The 22,561-nt window shown below is 48.9% G+C and overlaps 1 protein-coding gene across 1 annotated transcript; it reads left to right on the plus strand.

Annotated features, from left to right (window-relative positions):
• Positions 1–4,562: 4,562 nt before the first annotated feature.
• Positions 4,563–22,520, plus strand: NEMP2 (nuclear envelope integral membrane protein 2). Its single transcript, XM_054177050.1, has 9 exons — positions 4,563–4,699; positions 8,311–8,426; positions 10,690–10,918; positions 12,047–12,119; positions 13,350–13,443; positions 14,124–14,238; positions 15,747–15,972; positions 19,445–19,621; positions 22,073–22,520. The coding sequence occupies exons 1-9, from the start codon at positions 4,582–4,584 to the stop codon at positions 22,296–22,298; spliced, it is 1,374 nt and encodes a 457-aa protein (XP_054033025.1). The 5' UTR covers positions 4,563–4,581; the 3' UTR covers positions 22,299–22,520.
• Positions 22,521–22,561: the final 41 nt, after the last annotated feature.

Genomic DNA, 22,561 nt, shown 5'->3' on the forward strand with positions numbered 1-22,561 from the left:
AGGTTGGGGTTACAGATGCTGCAGGAAAGAGGGGCTGTCTCCAACAGCACTATGGCCTAAGGTAGGTGAGGCTTTGAGGAACCTAAAAGATCTTCCCATCAGTGCCTTCTGCAGCTGCAGCCTATTTCTATGGCTGCACAGGCCAAATCAATCATACAGTGGTGAGGAGCTGGGATCTTTGTAGAAGAAAAATGAATCAGCAGCACAAAGAGGATTTGGTATTACAGCTTACATTGCAGTCAGCGTTTAAGCATCTAGACAAGGGTATTGGGGATGATATTAAGGATTGTTTTGGAGGCCAGGTGATACTGGGTGGAATAACCCAGAGCACCCAAAGCCTGAGAGGAAAACACATGCTGGGGATGAAGCTGTGCACTGCTCACTTACCACCTTCCCAATTACTAAAGTGGCAATTAGTCAAAAGCATGGAGCTTGAAAGCTCTGTATGCTGCATCGTGAAACGTGACCTGTTCCCAGTACCATCAGCACCACTGCCTGCTACAGACAGGTCTTCCCTCAAGCTCTCCTAGCCAAAAGCTCGTCTTGTTATCTCTCCCCAGCTCATGAGACCTGGGAAGGGCAGAGCTTCCACAAGCTGAGCTGCACCTGGAAGCAACCTCCCTCTTCTCCCCTGTTTTGAATTACTGCATCCAGTTCTGGAGCCCCTATTACAAGATATGGGTGTGCTGCAGTGTGTCTAGAGAAGGGCCGCAAAGCTGCCCAGAGGCTGGAGCACCTCTCCTATGGAGACAGACTGAGAGAGTTGGGGCTGTTCAGTCTGGAGAAGAGGAGGCTCCAAGAAGACCGTAGTGTGACCTTCCAGTATCTGAAGGGGGCCCACAAGAAAGCTCGGGGAAGATTTTTAGGGTGTCAGGCAGTGATAGGACTAGGGGGAAGGGAGCAAAACTAGAAGTGGGTAGATTCAGATTGGATGTTTGGAAGAAGTTCTTCAGCATGAGGGTGGTGAGATACTGGAACAGGTTGCCCAGGAAGGTGGTAGAAGCCCATCCCTGGCAGTTTTGAAGGCCAGGCTGGATGTGGCTGTGAGCACCCTGCTCTAGTGTGAGGTGTCCCTGCTCATGGCAGGGGGATGGGTTGGAACTGGATGATCTTTGAGGTCCCTTCCAACCCTGACAATTCTGTGGTTCTGTATGTGACTGAACAGTTAAAAGTACCACCTTGGAGCTCAGAACCCAAGATTTGGCCTGAGCAAAGCCACCATTTTAGAAGCCAAACAAACAAAACGACAGTGCATGATTACTCAGAGCCACCCTGGAAGGAGGGCTGTGGCAAAAGCACTGAGTCTCTTTTATTAAGGATCTCTCACTGCAGTAGAAGGCTGCCTAATAGCTGCTCTATCCTGCTTGAGCAAGTACGTTCTTCTTGGAAATCAAGCAAAGGTTTCCAGTCGCTTTTGACAGAGTGAGGTCCCCTAAAGCTGCATTTTCTGTCTGATTCACGCTGACTGACTGTAACCCTACGACAGTTACTGAAAGTTAATTAGCAGTGAAGTGCAAAGAGCTCTAGGAATGAAAATATAAGCGAGAAGTGAACGTGGAGTGTCTCCTTTCCCAGAAAAAATGCCATCAAGGAGGTTAACATAGCCGAAAAAATACATTGCAAATGGAAAACGGGGAAGGGATTCCTGTAAAAGCTGGGCTTGCCCCTTGCTGTTCAGACACACAACCAAGAGGCAGTGTACTTCCAAGGGTTTATTAGGGAGCCAGGTAAGCCCAAACCCCACCAGTTCTTTTGTTACCGCATTCACTGGAGAAAGCTCCTGAAAAGTTATATAAAGGCAACACCCAAATTACATAAAGATAAAGAAAGATATAAATCAATCGCTGCTTCCTTTGGAGACTGAAGTTTGTCAGATGTTGCACATGCTACCGACTCCCAACTATTTTTGCCCTTATTCTCTGCTTCCTCGGCGCTTGCAAGGAATAATCCACAGTTACACGTGAGCCCAGCCAGAGCCGAGTGGGCGTAGGAGGCGAGCCCGAGCCCCGCACCGCCCACTCCCCACACATGTAAGCGCCAAGACAAGGTGCGAGGCAGTGGGCAGCACCCCTTCAGGTGTTAAAAAAAGCCCATCCTGGCACCCCCAGGAGTTTGATCTAGCCTGAAACAATCGAAAAAATAAAACCAAAAAGCCATGCATCTTCATGCAGAGAAATGGCACAGTTTTAAGAACAAGGAAGGGAATGTATTGTAGCAAAGCAAGTAGGTTGGAAAAGCCAAATGCAGGGCTCAGTATGAAAACAGATGTTGGTGATGCCTTGGCAAAACTGTGCTTATTGATTTTCATAGAATAGGGAAAAAGCTCCAGGCCTTTCCACCCCTGACTGCTTACTGTGACTCACAAGTGATCTAAAACAACTGCAATGAGCAAGCAGGGACCGAGCTGAGCTGGACCTCACTCATGCCTTCAGAGCACTAATGGGGGAATGGTGTGTCCTGCTCCAGGCTCTTCTGGTGGCTGCCTAGGGCATATGGAAAAGCTGTGGGTGTTCACTCCCATCAAAGCATCTAGCAACACATCATCCGGGGAGTTCCTCTGGGAGGGCAGTATATCCTTCAATGGCTGACTCAAGCATGCTGCTGAGCTGAGCTGAGCTTTCCCTCAGGTTGGATGGGGAAAGGGACACAGGAACAGGGTGTGCAAGGAAGAAAGTACTGAAGTGTTTTTCTGTTCAGGTAGGATGGCTGACTTGGTGGATGCGGTTTGGAAGTGTCACAAGCTGTTCACACAGGCCTTTGCTTTTGGATCAGTTTATACCTCGACCAACAAGGCCAGTCAACATTTATTGGTAAGCCAAGCAGAGGCAGGACCACAACCCAAGGAAACACTTTTGCTGAGCTGCTACATCCACAGGGTTTTTATTTTACTGTCCCTTTGGGGTTAGTTCTTCCTCTCCAGGGTTATTTCTCCACCCTGGAGTTATTTCCCCTCTTTTGGGGTTATTATTTGTCCCTTTGGGGTTATTTCCTTCCCTCTGTGGTCTTTTATTTCCCCTCTCTTCCCAATCTCTCTTTTTCCTGTTTCCTCCCCCCTCGACTGAGCCTAGAGGGGTAAATGGATTCTTTGGGGATGGAAGTAATGTTTTGATTGGGATCGAATTAATGAGGTGGGAATTATATAAATATAGTTATCTTTATTTTCCCAAAAACCCTGCCCCAAAATGATGTACAAACTAGTCAGGTTTTACCTACCAGTTCTATTCGGTCGTGCATTCTACAAGGATGCTTATGGGCAACTTCAGCACAATTTAGAGGATTCAGGAAATGGAAAAGGCTAAGCCACAAAATAGCTTTACCCCACTTATAAAGAGGCCAGCCAGGACCTTCGGGAAAGCCGAAGAGAATGCCGGTTGTACTCACGAGAAAGGAGCAGGAACTTGGAGATAGTCCCCAGGTCTCTCTTCAGCAGCAGGCTCCAGAACCGCGAGTTTATGACCCAGTGTGTGGATAACATGGCACAAATCCAAAGGAAAAGGGACCCGCCAAAATCAAAGTGTCCTTACACGCGGCCGCCACGAAGCAAAACTCGCGCAGTAGCACCGTGCGAGCAGTGCAAGAGAAGCCGCACCGCCGGCCTGCCCCAGCCACAGCAGCAGCGTTACGGCTGGCAGGGAGCAGCGCCCCAGGGCAGGCAGGTGTAGGAAGAAGCCAGGTCCGAGTGCTGATCTCTCCAATGTCACCGCAAGTCCAGAGCGAGGCCAAAATGAGCGAGCAGACTGCTTTTCTGGTCCCTCTAGTTGAGATTCTCCGAGACAATGTGTGCAGTGCCAATATAATTCTGGGCGCGAAGAACCCAGGCACTCACAGCTCCAAATGCCAGCGCGGGCTTCTCCTCACGGGTGAACTCCCGGCGGCGAGAATGGAGCTCCTGTCCCCCCGGGGGAGCGGAAGGAACTTGCCTGACTTTGTCTTCCCCCATCAAACCTCCACTGATGGAGGTGGGGGAAGGGGCTTTGGAGCACCCTGTAACGGGTAAATGGATCTTTTTGGGGTGGAAATTGATCCTTTGGGGATGGAAGTGGATCATTTAGGGCAGGAAATGTATCATTTGTGGGGGATCACCCCCCAAATGCTCCCCTTAGAGCTGAGTGTTGTGAGCTGCATCCCTAGATAGCTGGTTTCTAGACCCTCTTCTAAGAGGGAATTGTTTCACACGGGGTGAAATCTACCATTTTCGGGTGGAAATGGATCCTCTGGAGGCCTTGAGCAATCTGGTCTAGTGGAAGGTGTCCCTGCCCACGGCAGGGGTTGGGACTAGATGATTTTTGAAGTCCTTTGCAACCCAAACCATTCTTTGAACGCAACAGAGGGACCGCAGGTAACACCCCAGAAGCGCTGCTGGCGGGACGGCCTCGGCCCGCGGTCAGGCTCCAGCCTGCTGGGGCTCCAGCCAGCTCCCTGCACAAGCATTTAGAACAACCCGGGATGAACCTCTCGTTCGCTGCTGGTCACTCCGAGCCCCAACGTCCCTGCCGGGGCGGCGGGGGGAGCTGAGGGCCGCACCGCCCCTTCCCCGCCCTCGCCGCGGCTAGAGGCGAGGCTGGAGCCGGCAGCCGCCGCATGGGTCCGGTGCGGTCGCGCTGCTGTTGGCTGCGGCCCCGGGCCCGGCTGGGTCCGGGGCTGCTGCTCCTGGCACTGGCCGGGGCGGCCGGGGGAAACGGGAAGGCGCCATCAGCAGGTACAGGCCTTCCCCTCCCGCCCCCAAAGGGCCGGGAGAGCTCCGCGGGCAACAGCGGGGCAGAGCCGAGCAGACCGCGGGCGGGGTGGCGGTCCTGGCGGTGTGGGGGGCTGTGTGTGTCCCTTTCCCCTGTCCGGGTGGTCACAGACTGGGGCAGGGTGCTTCAACCGCCATGCCCTGGAGGACAGGCTTTCCTTCCCCCGCCCCGTGTCCTTCATTCTCCACCGCCCCAGCGCGACCTCCTGCCTCCCGCTTCTGCCCAAAATGGCGCTGCCCTAGGGAGGGGCTGGGGCCGCCGCCTCCCCGCCCGCCTGCGGCCGACAGCTAAGGGCCTGCTGGGGACAGGCGCGCCCCTCAGGGGCTTCGCTCTTTGTCCCGCTCGTTCCAGCTCGTTTTGGTCTCCGCAAGAATATTCTGCGTGGTGCCTTGGTGGGACAGGCACCGGGGACCGATGTGGGAAACCCGGCAGGCACAAAGCGGCCCCATGTGCTTCTCTGCCCCCCGTCAGTGGGCTGGGTTCCGCTGCCATGGGAAACCGACCTGTGCTGGCTTTCTCCTTAGCCCGCTTCAGGAGAATTGGCTACAGAACGTATCTGTTGTTACTGAGGGCAGTGACAAGCCCAGAGGTTATTCTTAGTTGTAGTGATAACAACTCAAAAAACCTGCTTCTCCCCCGTTGCCTTGATGTTCCTGAGCCTTGGGTGTCATCTGGATTCTCTCCACTGCTCATGAGCTCAGAACCTGAGAGTTGTCCTCTCTGTGTGGTTTCACAGTAGCTAAAATCCTCCTCCATCTCACAGTTTCCTGCTCAGAAGCATCTTTCCTTTAGGAATGTGAATGTTTCACTTTATGGAGCTGATGTCATGTCTGAAGCAATTTATTTTTCTCAAGAAAATGCCTTAAAACTGAAGAGTAAGGAAATGTTTGCTAGTGTTGTCTATGGAGGACGTGGATTCGCATCATTGTGAAGAGTGGCTGATGGAAGTGGGCTTGTTTAGCCTGGAGAAGTGGAGGTTGAAAGGAGACCTCATCCCTCTCTTCAGACCCCTGAAAGGAGGCTGAAGCGAGGTTTGGGCTCTTCACCCTAGGAACAAGCGATAGTGTGAGAGGAAATGGCCTCAAGTAGCCCCAGGGGATGTTTGTGTTGGACATTGGAAGAAACTTCGTCACTGAAAGGGTTCTCAGGCACTGGTGGTTGAATCCCCATCCCTGGAGGTATTTAAGAGATGCTTAGATGTAGTGCTGAGGGACATGATTTAGCACCCCACTTGTCAGAGGCCTTTTCCAACAGACAGGGTTCTGTGATAGTTTGCCTGTAGTGGTGGAAAGCCCTTATACATCCTGCAGGGAAGGTGTTGGGCACTCAGATGCATTTTGGACCTGCTCAGGCACTGCTGTTCCCTGTTGCTGGATTAGCTTGGGTTTAGCCCTGGGCAATCAGCCTCACCTGTTTGCTGTGTCAGTTCACCACGTATGTGGAAGTGCCCATCAAAAGGCAGAGCCAGCCCCGGGCCTCATGGGTTGTGCTCCTTCCTGCTGGACTGGCCGTGGATGAAAACCAGGTGGTTAATTTTTCACAATAAAAATGCCCTCATTCTAAACCAGTTTACTTTGAGCAGGATCACGTGTGGATGCTTTAAATCTAGAATAATGTAATATACTTCTGTAAGAACATCCACACAGGTATTTTTCTTTGGCTTAATTAGGCTAAATTGATTTTTAACCAGTTTAAGTTCAGCTGCCTCACAGATGCAGGGCAGGTTTTCACCTGCAAACAGTGTCTCCTTGTCCAGATTGAGACTGTTTTGCATGTACTCATTTTGCCGCTCTGACTGTGTGACAGTGTTTTAGCAGTTATTAGTGAGCTTGGCTTAGACCTACGTTTTCTATTCAGTGAGCCAGATGATTCCCTCTGTTCAGATCTGTAATTATTTCCTTTATTCTTCTCTTTAATTATGTTCCTGGAACACTGTGGTAGTGCACTGTAGGGTATATTTTATACATGTATACAGATCGGAATGTTTGGTGCTTGTCAAAGTTTGCTCCGTGTGCAAGGTTCTGTACCTAGGTCAGGGCATTCCCTGCTATCAGTGCAGACTGGGGGATGATGTGATAGAGAGCAGCCCTGTGGAAAAGGACCTTGGGGTACTGGTGGATGAAAAACTCAACATGAGCCAACAATGTGCACTCGCAGCCCAGAAGCCAACCGTGTCCTGGGCTGCGTCCAAAGCAGCGTGGGCAGCAGGTGGAGGGAAATTATTCTGCCCCTCTGCCCTGGTAAGACCCAACCTGCAGTGTTGGGTCCAGCTCTGGAGCCCTCAGCACAGGAGAGACATGGACCTGTTGGAACAGTGCCAAAGGAGAGGCCACAGCAATGATCCACGGGCTGGAGCACCTCTGCTGTGACTGATAGAGTTGAGGCTGTTTAGCCTGGAGAAGGGAAGGCTCTGGGGAGACCTTATTGTGGCCTTTCAGTACTTAAAGGGTCCAGTAAGAGAGATAGGGACAGGGTTTTTAGCAGGGCCTGTTGTGACAGGACAAGGGGTGATGGTCTGAAACTAAAAGAGGGAGATTTAGACTAGACACAAGGCAGAAATGTTTTAGTTAGGGTGGGGTCTGAGGTTGCCCGGCGAGGTGGTAGATGCCCCATCCCTAGAAACATTTCAGGTCAGGTTGTTTGGGTCTCTGAGTAACCTGCTGTAGCTGGAGATGTCTCTTCTCGCAGCAGGAGGTTGGATTAGATGGCCTTTAAAGGTCCTTTCCAACCAAAAGCATTCTATGATAAATCTTTTAGGTGCATTTCTGCTCAGAAGTTCACTTAACATTTCAGAGAGTTAGACCAATTAGCATCCCTAATTAAAGGACTTCATGTCAAGCTATTAGTGCAGTTGCCTTATTCCATGGCATGGCTGAACTGCATCGGGCAAAGCTGTTGGGAAAAGAAAGCAAGCAGTTGTATTGACATTAGAAGTATTTCCTGGGGAGAGGAGTTTGGTTTCTTGATCAGCAGCTGTGTCATGTGCACGGTGACTACTTTGATACATGAGCCTGTTTACCTGCTCAGACTCCCACAGTTGCATTCACCATTGGTGTAAGAGTGGAGTTACACCCACTCGTGCCAGCAGTGAATTTGGCCCAGAGGGCCTGTTCCAGTGCCATCAAAACACTGATACCAAATCCAAGTTGTTATGGATTACCTTTTTTATAAGCATCACCCTAGATTATTAATTCTGCCTCCCCCAGAGGTGCTGCAGTTCACTCCTGGAGCCTTAGTGACTTGATCAGGAGTCTAAATTGAATTTTAGTCACATCCAACGTGCCACCCTGCAGCCTGGTCCTCAGGTTTGATTCTCTGTCAATTCCTTGTGATTCCCTCAGCATACAGAACATCATGCATTTGATACAGAGCATCACAGAATTGTTTTGGTTGGAAAAGACCTCTAAGTTCATCACACCCAACTATCAGCCTAAGACCACTATAGCCATTAAACCATGTCCTGAAGTGCTGTGTCCACACATTATTTTGAGCACCTCCAGGGACAGTGACTCCACCACCTCCCTGGGCAAAATATTTCATGCTTAGAATGAACTTTTCTGCCCTTCCTCCCCAGCTGGAAACTGTGACTTGCTGCAGGAGATGGCTGTCATCCAGAAACAGGGTGAAAACTGTTTCTGCTATGTGCAAAACAGAACCCTTCGCTTACAGTACATTTGGTCAACGCTGCAGGTAAGAGGCCATCTTGGGGATCATGCAGATAGAGGATAGTTTTCACATCACCTTCTGATCAAGTTCTGTCGAGATCAAAACAGCAGAATCACAGAATGTTAGGGGTTGGAAGGGACCTCTCAAGATCATCCAGTCCAACCTCTCTGCCAGAGCAGGATCACCTAGATTAGGTCACACTGGAAAGCATACAGGGAGGTCTTGAAAATCTCCAGAGAAGGAGGTTCAACAACCTCTCTGGGCAGCCTGCTCCAGTGCTTTGTCATCCTCACAGTGAAGAAGTGTCTCTGTGTATTGAGGTGGAACCCCCTGTGTTGCATCTTGCCCCTGTTGCTTGTCCTGGGCACCACCATAAAGACCCTGGCACCTTAGCTTGACACCCACCCCTCAGATATTTATAGACATTGGTAAGATCTCTTCTCAGCCTTCTCCAGACTAACAGCCCTAGGACCCTCAGTCTTTCTTCATAGGAGGAATGTTCAAGTCCATTTATCATCCTTGTAGCTCTCTGTTGAGCTCTCTCCAGCAGGTTCCTGTCTCTTGAATTCGGGAGACCAAAACTAGACACAGTATTCCAGGAGTGGTCTCACCAGGGCAGAGCAGAGTGGGAGGAGAACTTCCCTACACCTGCTGGACACACTTTTCTTGATGCACCCCATGACACCATTGGCTCTTGTCCCATGCAGAACTTGCTGTCCACTAGGACTCCAAGGGTTTTCTCCATGGAGCAGCTTTCCAGCAGGGCAGCACCTAGCCTGTACTGGTGCCTGTTGTTATTTCTCCCTACACTTCTCCTTATTGAACTTCATGAGGTCTCCCTTTGCCCAACTTTCCAGCCTGTCCAGATCTCATTGGATGGCTGCACATCTTTCTGGTGTTATCACCAGTGAACTTGCTGAGGGTCCACTCTACCCCTCATACAGGTCATTGGTGAAGATACCGAACAAAATTGGCCCCAGTGCTGATCCCTGGGGGAGTAAGTCGTGTAAGCAGTTGTGATCCTCCACTCTGGATGCAGGGAGATTTGGTCCCTCTCTAATAGAAGGATGTCAGGCAGGCTTATAGCATGATGCCACACAAGCAAGAACTTAGTATTGTGTGGCATTTTGTTCCATGCTTTTTCCTCTGATGGACCACTGCTGCTCACCTCTGCAACCAATGTTCTTGCCTGTCACAAACACCTTTATGAAACTTGTGAGGATAAAAGGCAGCTCTGTGACTCACCCACAAGCCAGGCCACAGCACAGGAGCCAGAGGTACAGTTGTGACTAACCAGAAAGCAGCAGGAGAAGTGAATTTCTCTTTCTCTGACTAATAGAAAGGCATCCTACGAGACTCAAGGAGAAGGACTTGGAGGTGTCCGTTGATGACTACTCAACAGGAGCCGGCGATGGCTGCCGGCAGCCCAGAAGGCAGCTGTGTGCTGGGCTGCATCCAAAGCAGTGAGCAGCAGGACAGGGAGGGGATTCTGCCCCATTCCTCTGCTCTGGTGAGACCTCACCTGGAGCACTACATCTGGTTCTGGTGCCTCCAGCATAAGAGGGACATGCAAGAGGATGGCCCCAAAGATGATCAGAGGCCTGGAGAACCTCTCTCACAGGGACAGGATGAGAGAGCTGGGGCTGTTCAACCTGGAGGAGACTCCAGGGAGACCTTACTGTGGTCTTCCAGTACTTGAAGGGGGCCTACAAGAAAGCTGGGAAGGGACTTTTTACAAGGGCTTGTAGTGATAGGATGAGAGGGAATGGATTGAAGTTTGAGGAGGGCAGATTTAGACTGAGGATTAGGAAGAAATTCTTGACAGGATGGTGAGACACTGGAACAGTTTGCCAGGTGAGCCAGTGAACAGGGAGGTCATGGATGCCTTCTCCCTGGAGATGTTCAAGGCCAGGCTGAATGAGGCCTTAGCAAGCTGATCTACTGGAAGGTGTCCCTGTCCATGGCAGGGGTTTGGAACTAGATGATCTTTAAGGTCCCTTCCAACCTAAACCATTCTATGATTCCTTGGAATTCGTGGGCAAGTGTCATGGTGGGACCAAGCCTAATGAACTCCTCTAGAGAACTTTGCTGATGCTGACTTTGTGGAATCATTTTGTAAGGCCTAAACCATTACTTTTTGCATTATAATTCAACAACTAAGAATTGTACTTGCCTTTTGTTCCCTCTCTGCTGATTTCCATTATCCCATGCATGGCTCATGCTGTATAGTTCAGAAACCCAAAAGCCCCCAGGGGTTCTGATCTCTGTGGATTCTGTTTGGCTGTAGGTGAAAGTGAACAGCACAGAAACGTTCAGGTTTGAGCCCATTTCAGAAAAAAGCAACTGTCGCCATGCAGAAACTGTTCTTGAGTTTGCTGTGTGTGCTGTTAAGATCTTCTGGAAACCAGAGACATCTACAGAAACTTCCCTAAGCATCCAACAATATGGAGAGGATCTTTGTTTCAAGATACAGCCATTCAGAACCGAACCCTACACCCTCACTGTGGAACGAGAAAGTAAGTACAGGAGCCTCACCTTTAGATTGGTGTTTCCGGTGGTACTGAAAGCAGCATCTTGAATTCACCACCATCCCTGGTGGTGTTTAAAAGATGCAGAGCTATGGTGCTGAGAAACATGGTTTAGCACCAGACTTGGGAGAGTTAGATAATGGTTGGACTCAATTATCTTAAAGGTCTTTTCCTACCCAAACAATGCTATGATTTTATGATCATAGAATCATGGAATGGTTTGGGTTGGAAGGGACCTCCTAAGGTCATCTAGTCCAACTCCCTCTGCAGTCAGCAGGGACATCTTCCACTAGATCAGATTGCTCAGAGCCTTGTCAAGCCTGACTTTGAACATCTCCGGGGATGGGGTCTCAACTACTTCCCTGGGCAACCTGTTGTGTTCCACTACCCTGATGGTAAAGAACTTGTTCCTACCATCCAATCTAAATCTGCTCTGCTCTAATTTCATACCATTGCCCCTCGTCCTATCACTGCAGGCTGTTGTAAACACTCATAAAATCATAGACTTGTTAGGGAAGGGACCTTAAGGATCATCCAGTTCCAACCCCCCTGCCATGGGCAGGGACACCTCACCCTAGATCAGGTTGCTCACAGCCACATCCAGCCTGGCTTTAAAAACCTCCAGGGATGAGGCTTCTACCACCTCCCTAGGCAACCTGTTCCAGTGTGTTGCCACCCTCATGGTGAAGAGCTTCCTAACATCCAATCTGAATCCACCCACTTCTCTTTTTGTTCCATTCCCCCTAGTCCTATGGTTACCTGACACCCTCTGCAGCCTTCTTGCAGGCCCCCTTCAGGTACTGGAAGGCCACTCTTACGTCTCCCTTGGAGCTTTCTCCAGTCTCAACAATCCCAGGTCCCCTCAGCCTGTCCTAATAGCAGAAGTGCTGCAGCCCTCTGATCATTTTTGGGGCCCTCTTCTGGACCTGCTCCATCAGGTCCATGTCCTTCCTGTGTTGAGGGCTCCAGAGCTGGATGCAGTACTCCAGTGAGGTCTCAGCAGAGATGATGATGTAGATCCTTGGGACGTTTCTGCTGGTGCTTTATGTAATCAACATGTCAGATTGAATTAGTCTAAAGTCCATTTCTGTTTGTTTTTTCTTCCCCCCTTTTTAGTGCTAGATGGAAAGCTCTTGTTTTTGTTTGTAGCTGGAATTTTTCTGTTCCATTTTGCAAACAGCCTGAGCAGGTGAGTACTAGCTGCTGATTCTTGACCTCCTTTCCCAAAGCCTGTACATCTTTGGTCTCTTTTCTAAGCTGAAGAAGGCATTTCTTTGGGAAGGTGAAACAAGGAAAGCAAACATTCCATTTAAAACTTCTTCATACCATTTGTGTTTGGATAGATTGTGACATACCTTGGAGTGCTGCACTCTAATTGCTTAGCTGTGTTAGGGTTCCTGTAGCTAAGCTTCCTGCACTGGGTGACACCAAGACAATCCTCAGTGAGCAAGTCTGTGGCTGCAGAAAAATGCTCTCTGTGTTTTCCAGGCCACTTGAGGTTGGCTGAATGCTAAATAATGAAGCAAGTGTTACAAATCACGCTTTTCTGCAGCAGAAAACTCTTAGGACCTCATCTCCCTCCACCTTTGTGCCAACCTTTCTCCTCCTTTCTCTTGATGCACAGCAAGCAAGGGAGGGTGTTTGTTGTTGCAGCAAAACAGGCGTCCTGTGACTCCAAAATGAGTCACAAGTTGTCAGGAGGCTCCTCTCAGGCAAGGAGAGCAGCCACAGGTTTCACAGAGTGAACTCTGAATCAAAAGTCAGGCTTAATAAAGGCATAAAGCTTGGAGAGCCCTGGGTGGGGGGGTGGGATGCATGGAGGGGGTTTTGTAACATTTCACATTAGAAAAGTAAAACTTTTGTTTCCCTTTTTTGCAGTGCAGAACCATTTCAGTAAATTAAAAAGAAATTACTGGTAACTGGAAGGTCAAGAAATGGAAATTGCTTTGGCAGAGGGGTTGGACTTGATCTCCAGAGGTCCCTTCCAATTGCTAACATTCTGTGGTCCAGTGGCCTTTAAAGCTCTGCTGGGAATCACAGAATGTTAGGGGCTGGAAGGGATCTTGAAAGCTCATCCAGTCCAACCCCCTTGCCAGAGCAGGAGCACCCATACCAGATCACACAGGAACACATCCAGGAGGGTCTTGAATATCTCCAGAGTGGGAGACACCACAACCCCCCTGGGCAGCCTGCTCCAGGCTTCTGTCACCTCACAGTGAACATTTTTTCCTGGTGTTTATATGGAACTTGCCTCACAGGGATTTAATATCTAAACTGGGCCTGTTAACTGTGCACCTACAGCACTGCCTTCGAGCTGTGTTCAGTCCTTACTGAAGATCCCTGCTGCACTTAGGAATGTTGGCATCTTAACCAAGCACAGATGATGCTTCTCACAGTGGTTTCTCTTCTTCTCTTACAGGAGTACCAAGTTCTTTTACCTTTCTGGAGTAATACTGGGCGTTCTTGCTCTGCTAGTCTTTGTCCTGTTGGCACTTAGAAGGTTTATTCCAAGGGTAAATCTACATTTCTAACCCAAAATACCAATAGTCATCAACATCATAATATAGAAGTGAAGAGCAGAGAGCCAGATTCTGACTGTGCTTTGGTTTTGTGGCCAGGTAACTGCTCTGCAATGACTGCAGGATTGCTCACACCAATACAATTAGGTCAGAATCAAGTTGTAGTTAGCTTGCTCCCGAGTTCAAACTAAACAGGAGACTGCTGATGTGCAAAAACTGTCCATTCTGAAACAGAAATTATGGGAGTGGAGCTAAGCTTACTTTTGAATTTATGAAGCAGTATAGATCAGAATGGAGTTTCAGTGGCAACTGGGAGAGATTCTTGTCTGTTCCTCAGAGGCAATTCATTGCAAGGCAGATGGAATTTTACCTTGACGGTCTGTGCATTCCCACAGTGTTGCTGAGATCTGCTCACTTGGAATACACTGCAGGGGCTGCACCGTGCCACGGGGACATGACACACAGATGCAGTTGCTCCATTTAGAACTGAGGTCATTTAGCTGCAGAGTGCAGAGCACTACAGTGGAAGTCTAATACAGATCGTAAACCCTGCAGCTCTACCAGGGGCCACATCTGGTTTGGCCTGTGAGTTCCCTTGCACACAATGGACCCAATTCTGACTTGAAATGTTTTGATTTTTTTAAAAGGTTTTAATATTTTTTTTTCATTTCCAGCACAGTACCTTCTGGATCTTAATGAGTGGCTGCTGGATGTTCTCCCTCTACTTAATTTACTGCTTCAAAGAGAATATGCAGTGGTTGTGGTCTGAACACAGAAACTACTTACTGGGTAAGACAACTACCAGAAAATGTGCTCAGATTTTGGGTCAATTTAGTGGTTAGGTGAATACCTGCCCATAAAAAAACCAAAATCAAGTGACTCATTGATGGATGTTACTCCACTCTAGCGAGGCCCCACCTGCAGTGCTAGGTCCAGCTCTGGAGCTCTCAGCACTAAGATGTGAACCTCTTGGAGCAGAGCCAGAGGACACAAGATTGATCCAAGGGCTGGAGCACCTCTGCTGTGGGGACAGGCTGAGAGAGTTAGAAATAGAAATAAAGTTAACCAGGTTGGAAGAGACCTTTGAGATCGAGTCCAACCCATCATCCAACACCATCTAATCAACTAATCCTTGGCACCGAGCACCCCATCCAGTCTCCTCCTAAACACCTCCTGGGCAGCCTATTCAAATGGCCAGTCACTGTTTCTATGAACAACTTCCTAACATCCAGCCTAAACCTCCCCTGGGGCAGCTTGAGACTGTGTCCTCTTGTCCTGGTGCTGGTTGCCTGGGAGAAGAGACCAGCCCCGACCTGGCTACAACCTCCCTTCAGGTAGTTGTAGACAGCAATAAGGTCACCTCTGAGCCTCCTCTTCTCCAGACTAAGCAACCCCAGCTGCCTCAGCCTCTCCTCATAAGGCTTGGGCTCCAAACCCTTCAAACAACTTTGTTGCCCTTCTCTGGACATGTTCCAGCAAGTCAACATCTTTCCTAAACTCTTTCCTAAACTGAGGGGCCCAGAACTGGACACAGGACTCAAGGTGTGGCCTAACCAGCACTGAGTCCAGGGGCAGAATGACCTCCCTGCTCCTGCTGGCCACACTGTTCCTGATACAGGCCAGGATGCCACTGGCCGCCTTGGCCACCTGGGCACACTGCTGGCTCGTATTTAAGAAGGCTCATGGGGACCTTTATTGTGGTCTTTCAGTACTTCAGGGGGCCAACAAGAAAGCTGTAAACAGACTTTATAGTACAGCCTGTCGTGACAGGATGAGGGGTAATGGTTTGAAGCTAAAAGAGATTTAGCCTAAATACAATGAAGAATTTTTCACAGTGAGGGTGGCGAGACACTGTCCTAGGCTGCCCAGAGAGGTGGTAGATGCCCCATCCCTCAAACCTTCCAGATCAGGTTGTTTGGGTCTCTGCACAACCTACTCTAGGTGAAGATGTCCCTGCGCAGTGCAAGGAGTTTGGCTTAGATTAACCTCGAAAGGTCCCTTCCAACCTAAAGCCTTCTGTGATTCAGTGTATCTACAGGGGCTGACAGATGTATTGGCTGGCACCTGCCTCAGCATTCTTGCCTGGGGAGCTAAAGGCCACTCACAGATCACCTCCTGAACTCTTAGCACCCTTTAGAAAGGCAAAGCACACAGAGATATCTGCAGTATGTTGCAAGACAACACAAGAAGCGGTAGCCTCAGCTTCACAGCAGTGGCAAGCTTTGTGACCTAAACTAATGACATTTATATGAGTGGTTGGCACCTTTTCTCCAAGTCCTTCTGTTCTGCTTCTACAGGGTATTTTCTGGCTGTTGGAATTGCCAGCTTTGCTGTTTGCTATCAGCATGGGCCACTGACCACTGACCTGAGCATAACTTTGTTCACATGGACGCTCCAGCTGACAGCCTTTCTCCTGATCTACTGTGGCGTCACCGTCCCTCACGTCGCGTATGCAGTGATAGCAGTCAGCCTGGGTTCCAAAGGCCTGGGCTACCCCCTTGGTGCTGCCTCTCACATTGGCAGGTTGGTATGTAGGTGTCAGTGTCCACGTTTCATGTGCAGGGAGACTGCAGAATCTGAGAGGATAAAACAATGTCCTGTCACCGAGCGAGCGGATGTTGAGAAGTGACAGTCCTTGTAGGCTAGATAGCGCCAAGGTCAGAGACTAAAAACCCATGTCCACAAAACCAGCAGTTTCATAGAATCATAGAATGGTCTGGGTTGGAAGGGACCCCCAAAGGTCACCTAGTCCAACCCCCTGCAGTAAGCAGGGGCATCCTCAACTGGATCAGGTCGCCCAGAGCCCTATCGAGGCTCACCTTGAAAATCTCCAGGGATGGGTCCCCAACCACCTCCCTGAGCAACCTGTTTCAGTGTTCCACCACTCTCATGGTGCAGAACTTGTTCCTAACATCCAGTCTAAATATGCACTTCTGTGATATAAAACCATTGCCCCTTGTCCTATCACTGCAGGCTTTTCTAAACAGTCCCTCTGCAGCCTTTTTGTAGGCCCCCTTCAGGTACTGCAAGGCTGCTATTAGGTCTCCCTGACACCTTCTCCAGGCTGAACAATCCCAGCTCCCTGAGCCTGTCTTTGTAGCAGAGGTGTTCCCTGACTTTAGTTTTCTGAGGTTATTATTCTGCCTTTCATTGGTGGAAACAATCTGTGGAGACACTGCCCTGTTTTCCCAGATCTCCATTTACACTGTGGCATCCAGAGTGGGAACTACCTGCAATGTGTAGACCTTTGTTTGCTGAGTGCATTAGCAGCATAGGATCAAGGTGTTTGCTCATCCTTGAGTTGGAGGCATAAATACAAGTACACTCTCAAATGAAGAAACACTAATGCAACACTCAAAAGGAGGATTCTAAAAGGTCATGCCAATGTACATGGGATTTTTTTTACCTTCAGTGATAGCATCCAGATTCAGAATCTTTAGTGTAGACTACCCTGTAGCAGTGAACCAGGAGGAGGCAAAGGCTGGAACTGGCATAACCAAAAGGAAAAAACCCAAGTAATTTCTTTCTCAGTCTTTTACACACTGTTTAGTTTTGAAGAACATACTCCTCTGCTCTTGTGTTCTTTGTAGATGAGGTATGGACTGGGTCAGAGCTTTTTTGTTGTAGGTAGAAGCTGTCATTTATTGGAGACTGAGAAGCACACAAAAAAAGGCAATATAGAGGATCAATATGTCCCTGACGTAAGCAGGTTCAGTGCACTCTGAAAGCAGTAAGCCTAGGGTGAAGAAGTCACAGAATCACAGAGAGTTAGGGGTTGGAAAGAACCTCCAGAGATCGTCAGGTCCAACCCCCCTGCCCAAGCAGGATCACCTGGGACAAGGCTGCACAGGAACACATCCAGGTTGGCTTTCAGAGTAGGAGACTCCACAACCCCTCTGGGCAGCCTGTTCCAGGGCTCTGTCACCCTCACTGTAAAGAAGTTTCTCCTCATGTTGAGGTGGAACTTGTGTTCTAGCTTGTATGCATTATTCCTTGTCCTGTTACCAGCTCAGAACACGCTGGAACACTGGTTTGTTCCTCATGTGAGCCTCTTTCATTAACTGATGTTTCTATAAAGCCCCAAAGCACTGAACTATAGCTCTACAAATCTCTTAGAAGAACAGTAAGGATTTGGGTGGGTTTTGCCCTGGTTCAAAACATGGCAGGGGAGGTTGGAACTAGATGATCCTTTAGGTCCCATTCCAACCCTAACGATTCTGTGATTCTATGAAGGAGCAGTACCAGCCTGTGAGGTCATGATGCCAGCTACACACTTCAGAGCAGCAGATGAAGGACTCTTAGTCGTTTTGTTTCATTGTTTGTTGTTAAGCTCAGTAGTGGTCCCACTGAGCCAGCAAGGCCTTCACCATCTGACCTGAGCTACACTTCATTCTTACCCTACAGGCAAACAAGGAGGGAAGCCGAAGGCTGCTGTTTGGAGCAGGTGTTTCTATACAGAGCTGAAACTTTTGCAGGCATCCAGCCCTTGCTTTTCTTAACTCATCACAACATTTAAATCAACAGCAGTCGACAGAAGGGAGCAGAACATGGCACATTTTCTAATTGATAGCTAATTAGATTATACATTGCTGTGCAGCAGCTAAAAAACCATCAGATTGTAAACAGTTTGGCCTCAGACTACTCAGTTTTGTAACTTAAAGTGAGATTTGAAAGAAGCGATCCAGTAAACAACGTGAACAGCTCCTAGAAGATAAGCAGCAAGCTGAGTCTGTTAAGTTACACATGCAGCCTGGGGTTTGATTCAGCCTGTGCCTCTGCAGACACATTATGCATGTTGCACACAAAAATGGCTGAGCAAGCAGCCAGCTCTTGAATTCGGTGAGATTTTAGTCCTTGCGTACGCACTAAGGACCTGAGCCAAAGATCGTTTGAAGCTCATTAGGTATCATTTCCTGCAGTACTGACAAGGCCACACCTTGAGAACTGGGTTCAGATTTGGGGCCTTCACTACAAAAAACGATGTTGAGTTGCTGGAGCAGATCCAGAGAAGGTCAACAAAGCTGGTGAAGGGTCTGGAAAACAGGAGTGGTGAGGAGTGGCTGTGGGAACTGGGGTTGTTTAGTCTGGAGAAGAGGAAGCTGAGGGGAGACCTCATTGCTCTCCATAATTTCCTGGAAGGAAGTTGGAGCCAGGTGGGACTCTGTCTCTTCTCCCTAGTAACAAGCAGCAGGAGAGGCAATGGCTTCAGTTTGCACCAGGGTAGGTCTAGGTTGTATGTAAGAAGAAACTTCTTCACTGGAAGGGTTCTCCAGCAGTGGAACAGGCTCACAAGAGAGGTGTTTATTGCAGAATAAATCTTATGCAGAGCAAACGAAGAAGCTGGGGCTGTTCAGTTTGAAGACGAGGAGGCTGAGGGGACATTGTGGAGAGGCTGGTGCTGGTCTCTTCTCACAGGTAATTAGTGATAGAACAAGAAGGCATGGCCTCAAGCTGTGACTGGGGAGGTTTAAACTGACACTAGGAATTTTTTTCTCATAGAATGGGAGGTCAGGCACTGGAATGTGCTGCCCAGGGAGGTGGTTGAGTCATCAACCCTGGATGTGTTTCAAGGTGGTTTGGATGTGGTGCTTGGGGATATGGTTTAGGGCTAAACCTTGTAGACCAGAGTTATTGGTTGGATTTGATGATCCCAAGGGTCTTTTCCAACCTGAATGTCTCTGTGATTCTGTGAAAGTAGGCAGAGATGTGCTAAGGGACATGGTTTAGCACCAGTCTTAGTAGAGCTAGATCACGGTTGGACTCAATGATCTTAAAGGGTTTTTCCAACCAAAAAGATTCTGAGTTGACACTTAGTGGGGAAACAAGCTAGCAACCTGCAGACATCTTACCTGAAAACCTTCATCAGGAGTGTAGCTTCTGCTCTTGAAAGGAGAAAAGTGATTAATGAATGTTAATAGCAGGGAGTAGAGGAAAAAAGACCATAATTGTCTGCCAGAAGACCTCAGAAACACTAACTGATATTGTTTCATTCCAGAAAAATGAGAAAATGCTTTAAACCTAAGAAGTTGGAGTTTAAACTCCTGACTGAGGAGGAGTTTCGGGAACAAGGCGAAACAGAAACCATCAGAGCCCTGGAGGAGCTACGCTCTTTCTGCAGGAACCCTCACTTCCCATCGTGGTTAGCTGTATCCAAGCTGCAGTCCCCACACAGGTAAGGACCTCTGTCTTACTCTTGAGCAGCACACACATTGTGCAGCTCCTGCTGCACAGCAAACCCAAACACTACTGCAGGCACCGTCCCGGCTGCCTTTATCTCACACGTAGCCAGCTTTACCTTCCTGAGCAGTCCCACTAAAGATCCCAGCCACGCCTCTCAAGGATATTATTTGCTGGTGCTCATAAACCCCTTGCTTGTTCCTCCCTGACCATTAGTTACTCTGAGAGTTTGCAGACATTCATAGGTGATGGCAGCTTGCCTTAAAACCTGTCCTGCAGTGCATCTTAAGTTCCTTCAGGGTGATCCAGGTGGCCAAGGCAGTGGCATGCTGCTTCATTTTTTAGAGCAGTGCACTTGTGCACTGTGTGAGCTGGGGCAGCCTGAAGATACCTGCTCAAAAATACTATCTGCATTCAACTTCCCAACTGCAGCTGCACAGCCAAGGAATCCTAACCTGCTTGAAGGAGCAACCAATATCTAAGGCTAAGAATGCAGAAAAGGAAATCAATACCTGCACCTAGGAGGTATAACAGAAGAGCTATTCCAAGTGTAGTGGAAGAGACAGACCCTAGACAGATGGGTTGGGAAGGGTCAGATCAAAGAGTCTTGCAGAATATAAAATCAATCATAATAGCAGCACATTTCTGTCTACCCCAGAACTTCAGCATATCAGCAGAGTTTCACATGGCCACAAAGACTTGGCTCTTGACATAGACCCAAGTGTTAAGTTCCAGAGGAGCCCCACAGAACCAAGTGTCACAGTTCCAGGGGAGCCCCACAGAACCAAGTGTCACAGTTCCAGGGGAGCCCTATTCAGCTCAGAATTTAATCAATAAAAAGGTAAACTGAGTTTCAGAACCGTTTTTCTCCCTTGGATGGGCACACAGCCAGCCTCTTTGCCAGGTTTTAGAGGTAGCAGGCTTCAAAGACACGAAAAACAAAAGCTAACTGCAGTATTGTGACACAAAATACTGCCACATGCACAAACAACCGAGATGTATTCTTTAGCCATAGCTGAGTTAACACGGTTCTTGTAAGCTGTTCATTATAAAAATACAAAAAGGAGAGCCAGGAGCAGCCTGAAGGAGTTGAGCACCTCTTCCAGCTTCCATTAAGCATCAGAAGACAGTTCAAGCTCAAAGCAGACCTGTCACACACAGCCAGCCCAACTCTGTTCCCCATTTAGACTAGCAGTGCTTCCAAGAAGAGCGAGGTGACAGCGCTCATCTTGCAGAAATGTGAAGTCTAAGATGTAAATTATTGATCAGTTTACCAGAGCTCCAGAATGTAGCTGCATTTCCTTCTTCTTACATTTCTCGGGTGCTGTCGACACTTACCCAGGTGTCAGAACTGCCGTCTGTTTCCACATGCTTGCCAGAAACCTCCAGCTCCATTCTCTCTCCTCAGTGTAGTTGCCCACTGAAAGTCAATTCATGGCCAGCTGAAATGTAGGAATGGTGCTAAGGTCAGGCTTTGTCCTGCAAGCCCTCCAGTTGGGCATTTTCTTGGAGCAGCTGCAGAATTTCCAGCCTGCGGCTCCAGATACACCCAAAGCAGGAATTAGAGACTCACAGGAGGGTAGGAGCTGGAAGTGACCTCTGAAGAGCATTCGATGCAACCTGCCTGCTACAGCAGGGTCACCCACAGCAGGTTGTCCAGGAGGGTTTGGAATCTCTCCAGAGGAGATTCCACAACCTTTCTGAGCAGCCTGCTCCAGGGCTCCAGCACCCTCACAGCAAAGACTGGGTTCCAGTTTGTGCCCACTGCCTGCTGTCCTGTCGCTGGGCAATACTGGAGTGTGGCTGTACCCTTTAGCTATTGCTCAGCACTGAGCTGATCCCCCTCAGACTGTTCTCCAGGCTGAACAGCCCCGGGTCTCTCAGCCTCTCCTCCTCAGAGATGCTCCACTCCCCTGCTCTTTGGCAAGACTTTAGCTCAGCTTGCCCAGAGCGTGCCTGAAGCACTAGATGCAAGGTGGCAGCACGGCAAGGTAGGACTGTGAATTTCTCCCCATTTGCCCTTCCATCAGCACTGCCAGCTTACCTGAACTCTCACAGCCCTTCTCTCAGATACACCACAGCTTTATTTTTAGGAGCTAAAGCTCCATCTATCCAACTGTACAAATGCTCACTCTGGATTACCCCACCAATACTGACAAGATGTGAAAACTAAGCCAGATCTTCTTGCTTAGTCACAAGACCTTGCAGATGGCCTCCAGAAGAGCAAAAATTGACTTTTATAGAACAAGCTGAAAAGATGAGGCAGAACAAATCCTCACGGTTGTTGCCACCTGTTGTAATGTACTCTCTTGGTCAGGACTCCCTAGCTCAGGCTGCAACTTCCCCCTGTCTGCTCTGCCTGTGGATAAATCCTCACACCATCCCTGAGTAACTGGCAGTATCCTTGGCTTTACAGTCCTTTGTTTTTCTTCTTTTAATATGTCAGGTTTGCAGCTTTTGTCCTGGGAGCTCCCCACATCTCACCTGCAGAAGCAAGGGCACATGATGAGGAATACAGCATTTGGAGCTGCTTCCTGGAGGAGCAGCTCTTTGAGCTGAGGGCAGAATCCGAGCAGGACAACCCAGTCAATTCCATCCGCGAGAGAGATGAGGAGGAGGAAGATGAAAGGCCTAACCAAACTGCATTCCCGTATGCTGCTGAGTTGCTCTGAGCTTTGGGAAGTAGCCAAACATAGGAGAGGGAAAATGCATTCATCCTAGAAAGGAAGGATGTGGGTAACTCCTGTGTGGTGATTTCTTGTGGTTGCTACTGGACAAACAAGGACTGCTGAAAAAACTTCCCTGTGTCAGTGGTATCTCCTGGTGAGAGCAACAGGAGACTAGAGGGGCTGCTTCAGTGAAGAGGATTCTCCTGCTGTTCCTACTTTTACCGGGGGAAGTCAATGTTGCCTGTTTCCGCAGGAAGCACTGCCAT

The sequence above is a fragment of the Dryobates pubescens genome, chromosome 37 (assembly GCF_014839835.1).
Source record: "Dryobates pubescens isolate bDryPub1 chromosome 37, bDryPub1.pri, whole genome shotgun sequence".
Lineage (NCBI taxonomy): Eukaryota > Metazoa > Chordata > Aves > Piciformes > Picidae > Dryobates > Dryobates pubescens.